The following is a 22,264-nucleotide window of genomic DNA, read 5'->3' as shown; positions in this document are numbered from 1 at the left end:
CGATCTTGGGTCTGCTCTTTGGGCATCTTGGTGCTAGCACAGCTCCCTCTCAATCACTGCTGGTCCTACCTGGAGGAATGGAAGGCACTTACCTGGGTTGCCCATTGCCAGTAAGAGATGGGTAGGAGACACCAGACCATGGGGTAGAGAATGTTCTCCTGGCCCCATAATCCAGTATGTCTTGGTTTTGTTGTCATTTTATAGATTCAATTCAAAATAGGAACTTGAAATGGAGGCATGGAAACAGAGGAGACAGTGGTACCTCAGTCACATGCTGGCCCTAACTAGTGCTTTGAGTCAAGATCCAAGTTCTAACTATGTATTTTCTAGACCTTATCAAAATTATAACAACTAACCATAAATAGCACTAAATATATACCATTATAAAAAATTTTAACTAAGTTAAAAAAAATAATTCTAAATATTCTAGTATAGTAGGGGGAGTGCTGGGGTGGGGGAGGTGTAGCTTTTACACAAAATGGAATATTTGAACACCGATTTAAAGGGATATAACATGGGGCGCCTGGTTGGCTCACTCAGTTAAGTGTCTGACTTTTGATTTCGGCTCAGGTCATGATCTCACGGTTTTGTGAATCCAAGCCCCATGTCGGGTTCTGTGCTGACAGTGCAGAGCCTGCTTGGGATTCTCTCTACCCCCACCCCCACCCCTTCCCCTGGTCATGTTTTCTCTCTCTCTCTTTCTCTCTCTCAAAATAAATAAACTTAAAAAAAATAATACAACAAAATTTGTTTTATAAAGGCACAAAAAGAATGAAAGAATGGGATACTCATTCATCTATATCAGGAGTTGGTAAATGTTTCCTATAAAAGTGTCCACTAGTGCATATTTTAGGTTTGGCAGGCCATAATGTCTCTGCACAACTACTTAACTGCAGTTGCGCAAAGGAAATCACAGACAATGATATAAACAAAGGGATGTGGCTTTGTTTCAATAAAACTTTATTTACACAAAACAGGCAATGGGCCAGATTTAGCCCGTGGGTCATAGTTTGCTGACCTGAATTACCTTACAAAAAGTGTAAGATTTAAAGCCGAAAAGGAACTTTGAGGTCACCTAGTTTAACATTTTCATTCAACAAACCACAACAACAAACCACAGCCCTAAAAGATGAAATCATTTCACTTGTTCACCTGGCTAATAAATGGCAGCACTCAAACTAGGACTTGAAGGTTGTGTTAATATTGCCAGTCAGATATGCTGATGCATGGATGTATGATTATAGATATAATCATATAATATAATATAATATATATATGTATATATATAATCTATAGAATTATAGATATGATTATTGGAGCAGAGTGGAATGTGCAAATCAAGAATGTTACCTAGAAGTTATAAAACTAATTATAAGAAAGGTTTTCAGAAAAAGTTGTAAGTTATCCTGAAATAGCATCTTAGAATAGCCTTCAAGAGCCTTTTCTTTTCCTGTGAGAGCTTTCAAAATGAATTTTACAAGGAGAAATTACCAACAATGTAGAGAAAATATAAAATGAAGATACTCAGACAATGACATTCAGGTAGCCAGGAAGAGTGGATTTACTAGTAATGATGCATTTCTCGGCTACATGTGAACTTACATTAGGTAAAACAGAAAGTATTTCCTTCTTATCCGGAACGCTTTTAACATTTATTATCATAGATTCACCAAACTTCTCCTTTTAGCCAGACAAAGCCCAAATACCTGTTGCTGGTAGACATGGTCACATGTCTCTGCACTGGAACGTCTTTGAATACTTCACTTCCAGCAGTTGTGTGTAACGTGTAAGGCGGCATTTCAGCATCAGACTTAACTCCAAGAGAGTTTCCTCTGTCTCTTAGCAGTGTTGTATTAGGTTTTTTGCTGATAGAAAAATCTGAAGAAAATCCTGGTTGTCTGAGGGTTGCTTTTGGTTTTCCTGTGAAGTTAGGCATACATAATGGAATCAATTAGCTTCCCAAAAGCTTCATGTCACTATGCCACTCCCCTGTCCAGATGTTTTCTGGGAGTCTCTATTCTCAGAATAGTTTGTAAGAACACGAGGAAGTTGCCACTACAGGGTTTGTCAGTAGGGGAAGTAGACATTGGTATTCAACAGATGAGATTTCTTCAAAACGTGGCTTCATCTGCTAAATTAGCCAGTTACCTTCCCTCTACTCACCAACCAACACTTCAGTGGCAGCCACCCCATGTTGCTACAAATGTAGCACACTCAGCCATATCTCAGGCCTCCCATTTCTTCTCCATCAATTGAAATTCTTCCCCTCATTCAAGATCTGGGTTCAATCCCCCTTTGCCATGAAGCCCTACATGGCCATTCTCCCATGACTGTTCCCTTGTCTAAAATGCTCACGGTGGCATTTGGGGGTCTACTCCTTCATATTATCATTGAACTATATCTTGAGAATTTAGTTTTAGAACTGATTAAAAGCTCTCTGAGATAATTGTTCAGTAAACACTGGCTAGGTTGCCTATAACACCTTTGTGTACAATATAATTCATGTTTTTCCAAAAATAGAGGATCTTAATATAAAAGACATGATTTGCTAAATAAGACATTAAATCATAGGTTCTTGGTTCATCCAACATTCTGGATGAGGCTTCCCCCCCTCAAAAACCTAAAAGAATAAAACAACACTTTGCCATAATAAGCTTAATTAAAACTGAATTATCTCACATTGTGTAATAACTTAGTGAGTCATGCTCATCATCTTCACTTCATTTCAAATGGAAATACAGTACTAGCTTTAAGATTTCCCTCTTGACCTATGAATGCTAACAAATATAGGTGTTTATCATGAATACAAGCAATATTTCCATAATTCCATATGACAATGTATTCATAGATAGGTTTAAAAATTTTAGCATGTGAAAAGACCTTACCTTCTAGAAAAAATGGCATAGTTTTCTTCACTCTCATCTGACAATTAACTTGCCGCCCAGTTTTCCTTTTAGAACTCCTCTGACGAGCCACAAGCTGAGCAATTCTTGCAGTTTCTGTGCAGGCCATGGCATAGCAGGTAATCTATTCACGAGAGGCAAGGTGAGAGGAGAAACATTTCTCAGATTCACTGCTGCCTAGAGGCCGATTTTTAAAAGTGGATCTTAGTGAGTTTACATGTTCCAACTCAAGCTGTATGCAAATATTCACATCCCTCTCTCTTTTTGATACTGTTAGAGCAAAATTACATTCTATAAGAGACATCAAGAATAGTCTAGCACAGGGGCGCCTGGGTGGAGCAGTCGGTTAAGCGTCCGACTTCAGCCAGGTCACTATCTCGCGGTCCATGAGTTCGAGCCCCGCGTCGGGCTCTGGACTGATGGCTCAGAGCCTGGAGCCTGTTTCCGATTCTGTGTCTCCCTCTCTCTCTGCCCCTCCCCCGTTCATGCTCTGTCTCTCTCTGTCCCAAAAATAAATAAACGTTAAAAAAAAATTTTTTTTTAAAAAAGAATAGTCTAGCACATTGAATGATCTCTCCTCAAATTGAAAATTTCATTTATTCCTTAAACAAGTATTCACTAAACATCTATAATGTGCTAGGTACTATGGGATTAACCAATGAACCAAAAGAAACCTGTGATCTGCACATATTATCTCATATAATCTGCGAGATATATTTTATTTTGATTTTATACATGGGAGAACAGAGGCTCAGGGAAGTTAAGCAACCTTCCCGAGTGACACAGCTAGGTTATCTCTCTGAATCCAAAGTAGGTACTCATAATCGCTATTTTTATTACCTCTCAAAGACAACCCAATCCTAATCTTGCCACTGAAACAGATTAGCTGGATCACTTGGGACAAAGCAGCTTAGCTCCCACATTGTAGTACACTCTCTCAGCTATAAAACAGGAGTGGGCTTAGATCTAGGGTTTTCAAACTGTTCATTGGTGCCACCAGATTCCATGAAGGTAACTCTGGAGCCTCACAGTGGCAGTGCGGTGAGGGCAAGGCAGGGCAAGCAGAGGCCCTGGACCCTGCAGCACCTGCTTAAAACACAGCAGCTCAGCTTTTCATCTTTTAAAAAATTGGTGTGATATATGGGAGATTTTTTTCCAGTGTGTAGAATACTGGGACTAGATGGTCTCTAAAGCCACCTCTAGCATTAAAGGCTCTGGTTCTAAGTAGAAATCAAGAACAGGAAAGCAATGAGGCTTTACAAAAGCCAAGACATGCTCCTATTCTTTGGCCCGGTATTTCTATTCCTGAAAATATATTACACGAATATAACTGAAAAAAAACTTTACATACCCAAATATGTGCAAGAGGGGTTATTTTAACTATCAAAACCTGGAAACAGTCAAAATGTCCATAATAGGAGAACAGGGTTGAGTAAATTACAGCACAGTAACCATATGAGGCATTATTAATTCATGAGACATTTGATCATTCATATAGTCAAACACATATTTATTAAGAACTATCTGGAGTTAAAAAACAATCATTCATCCTCAAGAAACTTATGAAAAAGAGAGACACAAAGAGACTAAATAGAAAGCATTATGTTAAATGCTATATTGGATGTATTACAAAGTGTCAAGTAGACAGAAAGGGGTCTTAAATCTGTCTAGAAGAATCAGGGATATTGAAGCAAGTTTTATTATTAATATAGTATTTAATTAATTTAGACATGATCCTTATAAAAATGATTACACACAGGTGAACCTTCCCTTTGAGCACTCTCCTAATCCTTCTCCCCTGTTCCCTCCTCCACCCACTGCCTTCCCCATGCCCCCAAACAGAACAACTATTACAAGTTTGGGTAAGAAATACCCCAGATCTGTTATATCTATTTACCTATGTAGAAATGAACCCAGAAGAATATGCTGTTTGGTAAGGTGGGTGCTTTTTGTCTTTTGGACAATGGTTTGTTCATATCTTTCATACCATATATTGGGGAGATACCAGGGGGTGAAACTGCTGGGTCACAGGGTATGTGCAAAAAAACATTTCATTGCTACCACCAAATTGCCATGCTCTATATAAAATATTCTTCCAGAGAAACTAAAAGATTTAAATAGTCTTATCATATTGGTGTGAAGGGTAGAACAGCCTAGAGAAAGAAGGGATTAAGGAGGACAAGGAGAATGGTAGGGAAGACCCTGTAATAATCAAAGTGTTGGGGCGCTCAGTGGCTCAGTCAGTTAAGCATCTGACTCTTGATATCAGCTCAGGTCATGCTCTCACAGTTTGTGAGTTCAAGCCCCACATCAGGCTCTGCACTGACAGTGTGGAGTCTGCTTGGGATTCCCTCTCTCCCTCTTTCTCTTCCCCTCCCCTGCTCATACTCTCTCTCTCTCTCTCTCTCTCTCATAATAAATAAATAGATAATAAACTTAAAAAATATTTAAAAAAAAATCAAAGTGCTGAATGATCCACTAGAGACTCAACTAGGGTCCAGATAGTAGGAACAGATAGGAATGAGGTCAAACAATGAGAATTTAAGAGTATCTATTAGCTCTGATAATCAGGAGGTCATTCGTGACCTGAGCAAAAACAGTTGTAGCAGGTATATAATGCATGGGTGCTGACACCTGGCATTTAGGTCTCCAGTACACTTATTTTGCTTGAATGCTAATGACTGGGTAAACTTTAAATTTTTTCATCTATAGTGACTAGAGTCTAAGTTTTACATCAAAAAGAATCTGAGGGATAAAACAAAAGACATCAGAATTTAGGCTGTGTCTTGGATGCTTTCTATCACTAACAATCTCAAACCACTTAGCTAGTACTTTTGACTTTGACTTCTGTCCTAGTTAGGAGATTAGAAGTGCCAGGCAGGCAATTAAGAATTGGTCTGACTCTTGGGGCACCTGAGTGGCTCAGTCGGTTGAGCGTCCTACTTCGGCTCAGGTCATGATCTCGCAGTTGACGAGTTTGAGCCCCACGTCGGGCTCTGTGCTGACAGCTCAGAACCTGGAGCCTACTTCGGATTCTATGTCTCCCTTTCCCTCTGCCCCACCCCCACTCATGGTCTGTCTCTGCCTCAAAAATAAACATTAGAAAAAAAAAAAAAGAATTGGTTTGACTCTTGACATGCACAATTACCTTCTTACCTCTCCAGATCTACTAGTCTCTATCCTCACAACTGCTGGCACACTTCTCAGATAGGCTTCTAGTGTTGGGTAACCTAACTGCTTAAAGGGAATCCAGTCTCCAGTCAAGGATCTGTACTCTCCTTGGAGGCGGGGTAATACTATTCCGTTCTTATGAGACTGCAGAACAGCTCGTAGCATTTTTGAAACCAGATCTGCTTCCAGCATCTTCACCTGTAAGAACACAATAGAAGGTTTCTATAATATGATTTATTAGTCTGTGAACTCATTCGAAGTTGTTAGGTTATCCCATCAATTGTTACTGAATACTTTCAATGCTGTTACAATATAGGGAGATTACTATGATGGAGAAAAGCACAGAATACTATGAGAATACAGGGCAAGTCCAAGATGCACAAAGACTAATCTGGGGAGGGAAGGTATCAGGGAAACATTCCCAGAGGGGAGGTCTGAATGGAATCCTGAAGGACAGGAAGGAATCAGCCAGGCAAGGAGGAAAAGGGTGTGTGGTGGGGTGAGGATGGGGAGAGGTATCAGCCTCAAGTAAAGGGAATAGAAAGTTCAAAGGGCACAGAGGTCAGAGAGAAATAGATGGTTGATTCTGAGGAGTTCCAGGCAGTTAAGTGGCTGGACATGATTGAATGAAGACTCTAAGATTGTAAGTTGAGGACTGAAAGATGAGGATAAAAGAGGTGGGAAGAGGTGGGAAGAGGAAGACTCAGAAGAGACCCCTATATTATGTTTACATGTGTGCATTTTTGCCAAACATAATGTGGGGCCTTAGAAGAATTTTAAATAGGGGAATAAAGTGATCAGCTTTGCATTTTAGAAAGATAACTATTCAGTAGTGGAGAAGACAAATGGGAAGGAGAAAGACTAATGAGTTTGTAAGAACACTTGAAAATATGGAGGACTTAAAAACAGGAAGTTGGGAATAAACAAAAAATCAATTTGAGAAGTAATTAGGAGGTAGAATCAACAGAAATTGATTAACTGGTTTGGATTATGAGGGAGTTTCCAAGTTTCTGGCTCAGAAACACAGCAGACAGTAATGACCCACATTGAGATGGGGTAGAGGCAAGTTTGCGAGAGAAGAAAAGAGTGAATTCATCTGGGACATATGGAGGCTGGGATGCATACAGGGAAGCCACACGGATATATTCATGAGGAACTCAGGTTAGAGGTCTGAACTGGGGATTTGTTGACCTTTAGCATATATATGGTATTTGGTGCCCAGGGAGTCAAAAATAAAGTTAAGGATGGACCTCTGTGGAAGGCTGTCATTAAGGGATAGGCAAGACAAAGAAGAACCTATGAAAGAGTGACCAGAGATAGAAGTAGAAAAGGCAGAACTGGTGTCATATAAACAAAAAGAGGAAAGAACCAAGAAGAATAGTATATTCAAAAGAGTCATACCCAGCAGTCAAGTGAGAGAAAAATGAATTTTGGTACCTTGGAAACCTGTGGGGGCCCTGGCTAAGGATCTTCAATAGTCAGTAATTGGCATTTTTTAGGATTAACCACTCATATTTCCTCTGGACTGACAGTAAATAGAATGGTGATACATTCAGAGAATGGCATTCAAGAAACCAGGAAAAGCAGACTTAGAAAGGTAAGCTATGGACAACTTGTTAATTCCTCCTTCAACAGTGCTATCCAACATAATTTTGTGCTGATGGAAATGTTTTACACCTGCACTGTTCAATACACGTGGTGACTGAGCACTTGAAATGTGGCCAGCATGACTGAGGACCTGAATTTTAAACTTAATTGGAATTAAATGTGGCTAGTGGACACTAAATTGGACAGCACAGAATTCTAGACAGTCTCATTCTTTCTCTGGTTTAGAAAACAAAAGGAGAAGGGCACCTGGGTGGCTCAGTCAGTTAAGTGTCTGACTCTTGATTATGGCTCAGGTCACGATCTCATGGTCTGTCGGATTGAGCCCCACATTGGTCTCTGTGCCGACAGTGAGGAGCCTGCTTGGGACTCACTTTCTCCCTCCTTCTCTGCCCCTCCCCTGTGCACATGCTCACTCGCTCTCGCTCTCTCTCTCTCTCAAAATAAATAGATAAATTAAAAAAAAAAAACAAAAAGGAGGAATAGCATACAATTCTAGCAATTTCCTCATCTGTCCATTTTAAAAAGGAGGGAAGATATCAGCTCATTTGTGAGTGCTCTTAATAATAAATATGATACTCAAATGACAGTGAGGTTAAATGGCAAATATCCTAAGTACTCATTATGTACTTCCCTCCATTAAACATCAACTCTTTTAGAACTGTCACCACCAGCACCAAGATTGAATTAATACTATGTATATATACACAATGTGTAGTATAATATTATTTGAAAGAGGAATGTGATAAAGACATGTATCATAAACCTTATGGCAACCACCACAAATGTTTTAAAGAGATATAAATAATAAGCCATTAGTAAATATAAAACAGGATAAAAAATTCAATCAAAAAGCAATTAGATGTACAACTGAAACTAACACTGCATGTTAACTATACTGGAATTAAAAAAAAAAAGCAATTAGGAGTAAAAAAAAAAAATTGGGCAAAAAAAGGGTGGGGGGGACAGAAAAGAGATAACATCTAGCAAAATGGTAGATTTAAAGTCAACCACAACAATAATTACATTAAATGTAAATGATGAAAATATCTCAATAAAAATTTAGGATCAGTAGAGTGGATATAAAAGACTTACCTATATACTATGTACAAGAAATTTATTTTAAATACAGACACATAGATTCAAAGTAAAAAGAAAAAGATATGACATCCAAATACATGATTAATTAATACTAGAACAAGGAATATCACCTGGGATTAAGAGGGACATTACATAATTAAGGAGTTAATTCATTGGGGAGATATAACAATCCTAAATGTGACTGCACCAAACATCAGTGCTTCAAAACACATGAAGCAGAAACCAATAGAGCTGAAAGAATAAATATATTCATGATTATTTGGAAAATTCAAAACTCCTTTCTCACTAATTGGTAGAACCAGTAAGCAAAAAAAAAATCAGTAAGGATATAGAAGAGCTTAATAACAATATCAACCACACTGACCTAAGTGATATCCATAAAATATTCTACCCCAACAGTAGTGGAATATATATTCTTTTCAAAAGCACGTGGGACATTCACCAAAACAGAATATATTCTTGGACTTAATACAATCCTTGACCAATTTAGAATATTAGAATAATTGAAATTATACAAAGAGTATCCTGTGACTAGAAAAAATTAAATTAGGTATCAGTAACAGAAAGATACGTGGACAATTCCCATGTATTTGCAAATTTAATGACATACCTCTAAAACAAAGGTCAGAAAGGAAGCCTCCTTCAGAACAAAAACATCAGAAAATATTTTTAAATAAATGAAAATACAGTGTACAAAAGTTTACTGGGTGCAGTTAAAACAATATCTAGAGAGAAATTTGCAGCATTATATGCTTATGTTGGAAAAGAAGAAAGGTCCCAATTCAGTGGTCTAACCTACTACCTTGAGAAAAGAGAGCACATTATACCAAAAGTAGAAGAAAGGAAGGAATAAAAAATGAGACCAAAATCAATATTGAAATGATGAAAGATTAGTAATGAAATAGAAAAGGTAAAGAAAAAAATCATGAAACCAAAACTAGTGTTTTGAAAACATCAATAAAATTGACAAACTTCCAGGTAGATTAATCAAGGAAAAAAAAAAGGAGAACACAGGAATTATTAATAATGGGATTAAAGAAGGGGCCATCAATATAGATCCTATAGATATTAAAAAGAGAATATTATGAATTTATGCCAATAAATTTGGTCAATTGGAAGAAATGGAGTAAATTCACTGAAAGACACAAATTCCAAAGCTTACTCAAGAAAAAACAGATAACCTTAATATCTCTGTATCTACTAGAGAAGTTGAATTTGTAGTTAAAAACCTTCACACAAGGAAAACTCAAACCCATATGGCGTTATTGCCAATTCTACCAAAAACTTTAAGAAAAAATAATAACACTTCTACACAAACTCTTCCAAAAAACATAGGGAAGGGAATACTTCTAAATCTATTTTTCGAGGCCAGCATTATGCTGACATCAAAACCAGACAAAGACATTACAAGAAAAGCACAGACCAATATCCCTCATTAACATAACTGCAAAAATTTCCAGCAAAATATTAACAAATCAAATCCAACAATATGTAAGAAGGATAACACACCATGATCAACTATAGTTTACTCTAGGAATGCAAGACTGGTTCAACATTCAAAGATCAACCAATGTAATGGACTACAATCAAGAGACTACAGGAGAAAATCCCCATGGTATCAATAGGTAAAGAAAAGACATTTGACAAAGTTCAAAATATTTATGATAAAAACTCTCAGAAAATAATAGAAGGAGACCTCCTTAACCTGATAAAGAATATCTGTGCAAAACCCACAGCTAACATCATATGTAATGGAAAAAATGAATGCTTTCTCCCTAAGATTGGAACAGGGCAAGAATGTTCACTCTCTTCATCCCTATTCATTTATCACACTGGAGATCCTAGCCAGTGCAAAAAGACTGATTTCAAGACTATAAAAGTATATTAATCAAAGTAATGTGGGTATTGTCAAAAAAGCAGTCACATTAAAAGAACACAATACATAATCTGGAAAAAGACCCACACGCACATAGTCAACTGATTTTCGACAAAGTTAACAAAAGAATTCAATGAACAAAGTTCAACAAATAGTGCTGGACCACCACTCATCCATATGCAAAACATGAACCTCATACCATATTCAAAAATTAACTCAAAACAGATCATTTAGGTCCTACTTGAAAAAGCTAATACTGTAAAATGTCTAGAAAAAACAAAGGAGTAAATCTTTGTGACCATGAGTTGGGCAAAGATTTTTTAGAACCACAGCAGAAAAAACTGACAGATTGGATCTCATCAAAATTTTAAATTTCTTCTCCTTTAAAGGCTGTTGAGAAAATGAAAAGACAAGCCACAGACTGAAAGAAGATACTTTCATAACACAGCTGGTAAAGGACTGATAACCAGTATATATAAACAACACTCAAAACTCAATAAGAAAACAAAGAGGGGCACCTGGGTGACTTAGTCGGTTAAACATTTGACTCTTAATATGAGCATATGTTGTGATCTCCTGGCCATGGGCTCGAGCCCCACACTGGACTCAGCACTGAGCATGGGGCCTGCTTGGGATTCTCTCTCTCCCTCTGCTCCTCTGCCACTTATGCACATGTGTGCATGCGTGCTCTCTCTCTCTCTCTCAAAAATAAGTGACTAACTTAAAAAAAATAAGAAAACAAAGAGCCTGATTAAAAATGTGCAAAAGATTTGAATACATACTAAAGTAGAGATGTAGATGGCCAAAAAACACATGAAAAGATGCTCAATGGCATTATTCATCAGGGAAATGCAAAATTAAATCCACAATGAGGCATCACGACACATCTGTAAGAATAAATTTTTAAAAAACCACTAATATGAAGTGCTAATGAGAATACAGAGCAACTGGAATTCTCATACATGCCTGGTGGCCTTGCAAAACAGTACTTTGAAAAACATCTTGGCAGTTTCTTATGAGGTCAAAAGCATATGCTTAATATTCAACCCAAAAAACTTACACATAGGTAATTACCCAAGAGAAATCATGACTATGTCCACACAAAAACCTGTACTTAAATGTTTATGGTAGCTTTATTCATAAGTACCTCCAAATTGGAAACAATCCAAATGTCTATCAACAGGGGAATGGATAAACAATGTGGCACATCCATGCAATGAAGTAGTACTCAGCAATGAAAAGGAACAAATTATTGATACCTAAAACTGTATGGATGACTCTTTCCATCATGCCAAGTGGAAGAAGCCAGACACAAAAGGCTATATACTGTATGATTCTATTTACGTAACATTCTGGAAAAGGCAAAACTATAGGCACAGAAATTAAATCAGTGGTTGTCAAGGGCTGGGAGTATAGGAAGGGGATTGACTATAAGAGGGCACAAGGCAATTTTGGGGGTGATGGGAATACTCTATGTCTTGATTGACAAACTATATTAGTTTGTCAAAATTTAGAGTACTGTAAACAAAAAAGGGTGACAGTTGTTACATGTAAAGTATATCTCAATAATTCTGAGGAAAAAAAAAGCTCTTTCAAGTTGTGCCACTTTGCAGTCAACTCTCACCCTCTCATACACACTGTCCTGTCTCCTGGCAACCACTGATCTGCTTTCTGTCACTATAGATCACTTTTGCCTCGCATTCTTGGGCTTCACCCGTGTTACCCCATTTCTCAGCAAATACTACTTATGCTACGATAAGGACTAATTTCACTGTGCGGATGTGCCACAATCCATTTATCCATTCAAATGTTGACAGACACTTGGGTTGCTTCCAATTGGGGGATATAAATAAGGCTGCTTTGAACAGAAGTCTTCGGGTAGACATACATATTTTTTTTCTCTTATACAAATTCTGAGATTTGGATTTTCTAAAAATTTAATATACATACTAATTCTGGGAAGAAAGTAATCTCATCCTGTAGATGAGAAAACCAAAGCCTAGGGGAAATAACCAAGATACTGTAACACATATGGAAGCCACTCACAGGGATGCTACAGATTCTAAGTCAGTGAGACAGACAGGCACTCTAAAGAGTAAGCAGCAAAATATGACAGCTATAGGGTCTGAGCACCTCCATTGCCCCTGATGTCCAAACACACTTTGAGTATGCTGGGGAGCAGGTAAGAGAGGATGGCTTTGGGACCTCTATCTCAAGGCTGCCGGAAGTTGAATCTAAAGTATGAATTCAGGGGGCGCCTGGGTGGCGCAGTCGGTTAAGCGTCCGACTTCAGCCAGGTCACGATCTCGCGGTCCGTGAGTTCGAGCCCCGCGTCGGGCTCTGGGCTGATGGCTCAGAGCCTGGAGCCTGTTTCCGATTCTGTGTCTCCCTCTCTCTCTGCCCCTCCCCTGTTCATGCTCTGTCTCTCTCTGTCCCAAAAATAAATAAACGTTGAAAAAAAAAAAAAGAAAAAAAAAAAAAAGAAAGTATGAATTCAGGCTCTTAAATAGTAAACTCCTGATTACAAGAGAAATACTTTGATTTGTAATGGTTCCTGACTCAACAAAGATCAATGAACTTTAACTACACGGTTATTTCCTCATGTCGGAAAAACCAACTGGCCAAGTTTTCATTTGCAAGAGGAAAACCTGAAGGATCACCTACTCATGTCCCAGAGCCAAGCCTCCCCAACATTTTTACCTCCACCTTGCCCACCTTCTTTCCTTCAAAACTCTGTCCCTCCCACCTCTTCATTTAGAGCTCTTCTGAGTAAAGCTAGACTTTGCATCTATGTATACCAGCATTTCCAGGCGGGCCTTGACGATGAATTATACACATATAATGTGTAGATAAAATGCCAGGTGGTCGGCACACAAGTAGGAACACACCTGCTTGGGTGTTAGCAGTGTACCTGGATCGGCTTAGACTAGACTGTTTAGTACATCAGGCTCTTCCCCAGTCAGAACCACTATAAATTCCCCTGTCCAGGGTTTCAGTAGGGAGGACTTGCCCTTCACCTTGAGAAGGAGTTTCTACTGCCTCCTCCTTTCCCTTCTTTCTGGAAAGAGCATCTATTCCATTACTACCTCCCCAGTGTGGACTACTTTTCCCCAGCTACATTAGGGAGTGAGCAGCAATCACACTAACTTATGGGGTAAAAAAAATTTCTGACAAAGACATTCTACTCACTAATGGACATCCAATGACTAAAACATAATAGAAGCCCAATAGGATGGTTTGAAAGGCCAAGTCTAATCCCATCTTAGAAGCTAATCAGAGACTGGTTCTACAGGCTGCCCTATATGAAAGCCTTCTACTCCTTCCACCCTTGGGAGAACCACTTCAGACTACTTCCCCTCAGATGTCCCCTCTACCTTCCTAAGATCTACTCTGAAAGAGCTGCCTGCAAAGACCTCCCAGACATTAACAGTTTGGGGGCGCTGGTAATTAGTAGTTGATATACTGATTTTGATTTGATTTGTGGGGAGAGGCAAGGGATTGTGGAAGGCTGTGCCCATGCCTCCCCTTGCTGGCGTCTCCACATTCACTATCACCACACAGAAAGCGTTTATTTTCCTGGGACAAATCCTTTCTCCCAGGCCCCAGTTTCCTTAGCTGTAAAACAAAAGAGTTCAGTATTAGTGGCTCTCAACTCTTATCACCGTCACCACATGGTGTCAGACAGGCTGACATCCATAATTCCCCCACTCCTCACCAACTCCATGGTGACCCTCCTTAGCCCATGCCAACAACATCTCTTGCCTGGGTTGGGGCAATTGCCTCCTAGCTGGTCTCTGCTTCCACTTAACCTCCTAGAATCGATTCTTCACATAGGGACCACCAGGGCCCTATACAATCTGCACTCACCCCACTTCTCTGACCTCAGTTCCTCCTTCGCTTATGTTTCACTCCCTCCACTCCACCCAGCCTGTCCTCCTTGCTGTCCCTCAAACATGCCTGGGACAGCCTCACATCAGGACTTTGGCACTTGCCATTCCCTCTGTCTGGGAAGTCCTGTCCCAGGGGGCTACACAGCTCACTGCCTCAGCTCCTTCAGGTATTTGCTCAAAGGTCACCTTCTCAGCAAGGTCTTCCCTGGACACCCTAGTCCAAATCAGAACTGTTATGCCAGCTGCCCAATATTCCCTACACCCGTTCCCTACCGTATTTCACTCCTTAGCACTTATCACCACCCAAGATTCTTTACTTAATCTTACCACCTGCTTCCCCAACATGACTATAAACTCCATGAAAGCCAGGATGTGTAAGGTTTTGTTCACTATTGAATCTCTAGTGCCTCGCCCACAAGAACTCAATAAATACTGAGTGAACGAATGCCACGTGCTCCATCCACCTAATACTCCTTTTCTCTCCTACTCACTAAAATATAGCATAATGCACGTGAGGCTATTAAAGGACTCATCTTTAATTTACTTTATTAACAAATGACTTGCAAATTTTCATGATTGTTATGAACTGGCTGAGAGAGCCAACTGCATCACCAGGCTGTGGTTGAGAACCATCAGGTAGATTACCTCGGGGCCTTTCCACTCTGAGCCAGCATTCTCAGTGAGCAAGGCCAGGTCAGGGACACAGTGTTATGGTAAGAAGTCCACACATCCCTATGAGCAGGAGGCACTGCTTGAATACTGGCAAGTGTCTCACGCTTACGTGTATTCCTGTTTCCCAAACAGTGCGCATATACTGTTGGGATTCACAAACACAAATCAATACTGAATTCACAGCAGCACTTAGTAGTTACATGCTTTATCAGCCAATGGTAGAAGCCTAACTACTAAGTAGGCAAAGTTCCACAAAGTTTTTTAAAACATTACAAAAAAAAAAAAAAAAAAGACCTTATACTTGGCAGGACTGGGAAGCAAGGCTTGACCACATGGCTGCAATCCAAATTAAGTATCTTTATCCTTCCCTTCCACTCCCCACCCCGCCTTTTTTTTATCTTTACATATGCTATTTTCATGGAACACTATGATTCTCTATTTGCAAAAAAGACTTTTTGGAGGGAGAAGTAGTCCCTGGGCTGAGACTGAACATCTCAAAGCTGGTGAGAGGCAGTTAAGCACAGTAAAGCCTGGGAGGGAAAATGTGACTATTCATCTTGTTCAGATGTAGGTCATATTCTCATGCTTGTCAATTTCTTCCAGTTGGATTTGCAACTCCTACATTAGCAATACTACTTTAGGCAATGAACAAAAGGAAAGTTACAACTAAAGCTTTAAAGGCATGCCTGAGTGGCTCAGTCTCTTGAGCTTCTGACTCTTGATTTTGGCTCAGGTCATGATCCCAAGGTCATAGGATGGAGCCCAGAGATGAATCCCCTGTCCGGCTCCAGGCTGAGCGTGGAGCCTCCTTGAGAGTCTTTGTCGCTCCCTCTTCCCCTCTCCCCTGCTTGCATGCTCTCTCTAAAAAAATCTTTAAAGAAATCATTATTTTCTAATCTGTATTGCTTTAAAATGCTCTGAATTTTTAAAAATGTATTTAGTTTTGAGAGAGAGCAAGACAGTGTGTGTGGGGGAGAGGCAGAGAGAGAGAGACAGAGGATCCCAAGCAGGCTCCATGCTGCCAGCACAGAGCCCAGTGTGGGCTCACAAAACCATGAGATCACGACCTGAGCTGAAAGCGAGAGTTGGATGCTTAACTGAGCCACCCAGGTGCCCCTAAAATGCTCTAAAATTTAATTCCATGATTATCATGGAATTTTTCAAGATTTTCTATAGATGGCAAATTACACTTAAGAACTTTTTGTAAAAAGCACACAAGAATACTTTCCTCTATAAAAATTAAGTTTATTACCTTGGATGTCATCCATTAGAAGCACAAAAGGAAGTTGATGGGAATTTCAACTGTGCCTCAATGACAGGATTTTTTAGGTATCCTCCCCCCAAAAGATTAAGTTTGCAAGTTTCCTAAAGTGGCTCCCTAAATTTTTAAAACTGCCATTTTGATCTTCCAACTCTCTTTCCCCTTTTATTTTTACTCTCTGAAAGCGTTGTGAGAGATATAATTTCTAGTTTAAAAAAACTCAAATTACTTTTATTTTGAGAATGTTATACAAGCCCTGGTGACTAAGTTAGGCTAGGTTGGGAGAAATAAGGTTGGTTATCTCTGTTTTAGACCACAGCTTCTCAAGTTAAAATTCTTAAGGGTTTCCTTAGACGATACAGGGTCTGCCTGAGCTGAATAAGAATCATAAACACCAGAGTAAAGTGGAGTTATGTCTGGGGAATTATTTAATCAGAGTACTTTTAATTTCAAAAACTGACCAAGATCAGCTAGCAAAGACCTCAGGGGGAAGAAAATGGCCACAATGTGGGGTGTCTGGGTGGCTCAGTTGGTTAAGCGTCCGACTTTGGCTCAGGCCATGATCTCGCGGTTTGTGGGCCCGAGCCCTGTGTCGGGCTCTGTGCTGAGAGCTCAGAGCCCGGAGTCTGCTTCGCATTCTGTGTCTCCCTCTCTCTCTGCCCCTCCCCCACTCATGCTCTGTCTCTCTCTGTCTCAAAAATAAACATTAAAAAAAAATTTTTTTTTTAAGAAAATGGCCACAATGTGTCACAACAAATTGCACTTTCCTCGCTTCTCTTCCAAATGACAAGCATCAAAAGTGGTCACCTGTACTTACCATGGTACTTGGCATTCAAAAGTTACCTGCATTTCCTGGAAGCACGGTGCGGATGGAAGACTACCTATGAATATATGCATTAAATGGCCAAAAGTAAAATGAGCATTGGCATATTGGAGAAATTTTTAGAACCACATTAAATTTGAAACATCGGAATTTTCCAAAGATTTTCTTATTTGCCTCATTAACATACTTATGAACTGGAAAGCTTGCAAAGAAAGCCACTGGATCTCCTCCAAGATTCCTCACTTAACTAGTAGGCAAAAAGTCACTTACTACTTTGGCAAAGGCTCACAGAGCAGAGATTCCCTGCTAGACTACAATCCCACAATGTCCCCGCATCCCGCCTGACTTAGGAAAGCAGCATAGGATGGAGGCCCGACTTCACAGTGGCGAGCCGAGAGAAGCATGGAATGCTGGTGAGCACCTTCAGACCATCTCCTCTAAACCCTTCCGTTTAAAAATGAGGAAACTGGGGCGCCTGGGTGGCGCAGTCGGTTAAGCGTCCGACTTCAGCCAGGTCACGATCTCGCGCTCCGTGAGTTTGAGCCCCGCGTCGGGCTCTGGGCTGATGGCTCGGAGCCTGGAGCCTGTTTCCGATTCTGTGTCTCCCTCTCTCTCTGCCCCTCCCCCATTCATGCTCTGTCTCTCTCTGTCCCAAAAATAAATAAACGTTGAAAAAAAAAATTAAAAAAAAAAAATGAGGAAACTGAGGCCCAGGACAATTATTCCAGGTTTCATATACCTTTATGGCCAGAACCACAACAAGAACCCAGGGCTTCTGGTTCCCACAACTAGGGCTTCCTTTTAGACAGCTACTCCAAATGTAGAGTTGGCTTCTGCAAGTAAATTGGACTTATGGAATACTGACTTCGTGATCAGCCCTTAACTGATCATCTGGCACGAAACAGGGATCTGCCACGTTCTGATTTAAGGGTGTGCACCCAAATCCGAAAGCATCTCTCACTGCTGCAAATATTCAGTGGTGGCGATTGACATCTCATTTTATCCTTTCATTCTGTCCTTTTTCTTTTCCCTACACAATAAATCACACTACCCCAAAGTGTTAATAATGTACAAGAAGTGGGGTAAGGAACAGGGGAAAGTAATGACCAACTTTAACAAAGAGATATTTAGAGGCACCTGGTCATGATCTCCCAGTTTATGGGATTGAGCCCCACATAGGGCTCTGTGCTGACAGCATGGAGCCTGCTTCGGATTCTCCCTCTCTCTGCCCCTCCCCTAATCTCTCTCGCTCTCTCTCAAAATAAATAAACGTTTAAAAAAATTATCTTCCTTTAAAAAGAAAAAAAGAGAGAGATTTAAGTAATTTAAATAGCCTGAAATAATTCTCACACTCAAAACTGTATTTTGGAAACTCACAGCTTTTCTCTTTAATACACCTGGTAATCATCCTGAGAAAGTCTTACTCAGAAGAAGGTGGCTTCTGTGTCCTCTAGATACAGCCTTTACCACCAACCCTCTGTGACTCAATCATTTGCATGTTATCGCTTTCCCATTGCCTGACTTTCCTCCCTCCCTACACCCAGCTGCTCTGGCTCTCACCTGTGCTTTCTCGTCTTTAAGTTTCTCTTTTCTTAACTATTTTCAACTGTACTGTTTGGCTCATCTTCCTCAATGCATTTTTCATGTCATAAATTTGAGCTGCAAAGTGGCACTAAACCCCAAAATATATCAGAAGAATTATTAGGGTAAACTGAAATCACCAAGTAATCTCTCTTACCTTCTTGGGCAGCCACTCAATTTTTAGTATCTCCTCAGGGCATATACTTCTGGTAACTGGCTGTCCTTCTACTTGAAGACAATATTAAAAAAAAAAAAAAAGTTCATTTGTTTGTTTTTGAGAGAGAGAAAGACAGACAGACAGACAGAAAGGGAGAATCCCAAGCAGGCTCCATGCTGTCAGTGCAGAGTCCAACGCAGGGCTCAATGTTACGAACTGTGAGATCATGACCTGAGCCAAAATCAAGAGTCAGATGCTCAACCGACTCAACCACCCAGGTGCCCCTTGAAGACACTATTTTAACATGCCAAGGCCTAAAAGTTCAGAACGTCCGTGCTGAAAAAATTTTAGACATCATCTAGTTTATCCCAAACCCCTCATCTTATAATAAATTGAGGCTAAGAGAGGGAAGGCTTTGGTCTAAGACCCTTCCCGGATGATTTCTCATCTTGCAACATGTTAACATGTTCTCTTTTCTTTCCAATTACAGTATAGTCTACTTGTTACCACCTGAATTACTTACTCCTTTACCAACTCTTTCAAAAGGGAAGATAGTAATTAATGCCTTCAGGTGGTGATCTACCCCCACAGGGTATCTTTAGGGAACAGGGTTTTTACTATTATTATTATTATTATTATTATTATTATTTCAAGCTCTAAAGTGTACATGCATTACTAACTACATATTATGAATAATAAGTAAGGGCCTTCCATAAATCTACATATTAGTGAAAAAAACTCTGAAGATAATAAAGTGACCTAATTAGGATTTGGGGTCTTAAGCCCAGTCTGCTACTAATTAGCTATGATCCTTTGAGTGAGTCACTTCAGGTCTCTTTTTTTCATATGGATGGGTGATAAGGAAGATGGACAAGATCTGTGATTCTCAACTTTCCCTGGAGTCCTTCAAGTTCTGAGATGAGATCCAAAGATCTAAAGGAAATCACAGGTTTGCTTCCTCCTGACACAGCTGCACAGCTAAAATATTGAGTATGTTTGCAAGTCACTAGGTATTTCATGCCGACCAGAAGCTCTCATTGGCATGTATACACATCTCAGCTAAAAATGACAAAATCAATTACTTTTGGTTCGAAGAAAAAATGTAAAAACACACACACACATTTGGCCCACTGAGGAAATTATAAAAAGAATGAAGCTTTCAAAAGCACAAAGATGGGAGTAGAGGGCAGAGAAAATAAGTTTTGCACAGAGAAAGAAAAAGCGATTCACATAAATATGAAATTAGATTTCACTCAAGTACCAAGGAATTTCTGTCCTTCCTGTATTCATCCGCTGATCCTGAAAATGCCCAGATGCAAAGCACTCTGTCAAATCTCAGTTCTTGAAAAGAGCGCTTGATCAAACACAGAATAGGCACTTAAGAGTTGGATTATAAAGTATTTTCCTTTACATTCATACCAAGTCTCCAACAAGATTCTATTGCACAGAGAATTTAAAGAGAAGTCCTTCAAGGAGTTTAAATGTCTTGGTACAAAACACAGTAGTTCATTCAGCCGTGTTCAACCAATACACTTAAAGGGCATTAGCAGGGATTATGTTCCATCTCCAATCTACAGGGACTGAAATCTGAAGGCACTGCCAACTGCTGCCTCACCGTCTCACTGTGCTTAACTAGCAAAGAGGAAATCTGTGTGCCATCAAAGGGCCCTGGGCCGAGGCACAGGAGATGTGAATTCTAATCCAGCTGGCCCCAGGAGCAATTCCCTGCACAGAACACAGTGCTTTGCCTGTAAGTGATGCTCTGAAATGTCAACTAAGTGGAAATGCAAAAACCCCCACCAAGTGCCAATGAATATTATCCAGAGAACTTAAAGATGCCTCCAAGAAACTGAAATCCAGTTAGGTAAAATATAGGAACTTTGGTGTAAGGAAAAGAACTAACGTGTCTCGACCATTATAATAAATCAAAGGATTTACAGTAGTTACCTCACAAAAGCTTTGTGGAGTAAGTTAAACATTTCCATTTGATAATACAGAAAACCAGGCTCAAAGAAAGCAGTTTATTCACCATCCACAATTAGTAAGAGGAGAAGCCCAGATTTCCAACCCAGGTCTGCAAAGCCCACAGTTTGCAGTATGCAACGCCTACACATCAAGGCAGCCCAGGATGAGTTAGAAATTTGGGTCTAAGTTTCACTTCTTGTCTCTAAGTTGTTTTATACCACTAGACAGAACACTTGTTCTGCAATTTTCCCACCGCACCATGGGACGTAGGGGGGCGGGGCGGTGACCTAGATCAGTAGTTTGTTTTGTTTTGTAAGGCGGTCATCAGAATCCTTCGGGGCCAGGACTTTTTTCTAATATAGGCATACGCCTTTCTTGCTCTTTGAAACTATGTGGGACTGGTACGCTTCAGTGATAACTGGAAATGCATTACACCCCGCAAACGGAACGGAGCAGAAAAGTTGTGCGGGCCCTAATCCCCCTCCCATTAACTTGAGGCTGAGCACCTGACCCTGCAGGATTCGTGTTTCCTTTTAGCTTAGAGCTGTGTGCCGGCCCCGGGGCTCCCGGTCTGAGAGCAATGTATAGTATGTGTGTCCTGCATTACCTGAGCGGCCTGCAGGGGCTGGTCTGTCGAGAGAGGCCCGTGCCTTTGAGGGGCTTAACGCTCACCGTGTAAAATACCGAGCTCAAACAGCCGGCGGCTCTGATATGCCCTGCTCCGGAGGGGCGGCAGTGGAACCACTTCCTGGTCAGCGTCTCCCGCCCTTCGTCCACACCCCTACTGCTGCATTTCCCCCGCTGCACTGACTTGCCCGGCGGCAGGAGGGTCTGTCAGGCTCCCAGGCGGACGCCTAGCCCGTCACCAAGCGGCCGGGGGAGGGGTCCGATCAGAGATTTAAAACAACGCTCTGGAACTCCAACTCCCCGCCCCCCTCACCCCCCTGCGGGGCATCTCCTGCGGCTGCCGGGAAGAGGCCCCGGGCCCGTTCCAGTCCCGTCCGGGCCACTGTCCCTCCAGTGACCCAGGTGCGCCGCGCCCGCCCGAAACCCCGTCTGACGCCGCCCGGCACCTGTCGCGCCCGCAGCGGCAAACCCTGCGCTCACCTCGTCCCGGGGGCCCACGGCCCGTCCCCGCGCCTCTGGGCCCAGCTCCCGCCGCCGTCTCCGCCAGGCCCACAGCTGCGGCCGCCGCCCACTTTCGGTTTCCCCGCACGGCCGGAGCCGCAGCCACGGCTCGGGATTCACCTCAAGCCCCC

At 40.9% G+C, this 22,264-nt stretch overlaps 1 protein-coding gene across 5 annotated transcripts in view; it reads right to left on the bottom strand.

The window, feature by feature from the left end:
• Positions 1-22,264, bottom strand: part of TDRD7 (tudor domain containing 7) — a 77,845-nt gene extending 55,581 nt beyond the window's left edge. For 2 of the 5 annotated variants that reach the window (XM_045467338.1, XM_045467341.1), the window contains exons 1-4: positions 22,113-22,264; positions 6,060-6,272; positions 2,886-3,027; positions 1,707-1,920 (exon numbers count right to left, since the gene is read on the bottom strand). In XM_045467338.1, coding sequence (XP_045323294.1) covers positions 1,707-1,920; positions 2,886-3,027; positions 6,060-6,266 — 563 coding nt within the window. In that variant the 5' untranslated portion in view covers positions 6,267-6,272; positions 22,113-22,264. Of the gene's footprint in view, positions 1-1,706; positions 1,921-2,885; positions 3,028-6,051; positions 6,273-19,040; positions 19,112-22,112 lie in introns of those variants that run through there. The other 3 variants (XM_045467339.1, XM_045467343.1, XM_045467342.1) reach the window with 3 other exon arrangements.

Source organism: Leopardus geoffroyi, chromosome D4 (genome assembly GCF_018350155.1).
Source record: "Leopardus geoffroyi isolate Oge1 chromosome D4, O.geoffroyi_Oge1_pat1.0, whole genome shotgun sequence".
NCBI lineage: Eukaryota > Metazoa > Chordata > Mammalia > Carnivora > Felidae > Leopardus > Leopardus geoffroyi.
The sequence above is the reverse complement of the archived record's forward strand: the minus strand, read 5'-3'. Positions and strand labels throughout refer to the sequence as shown.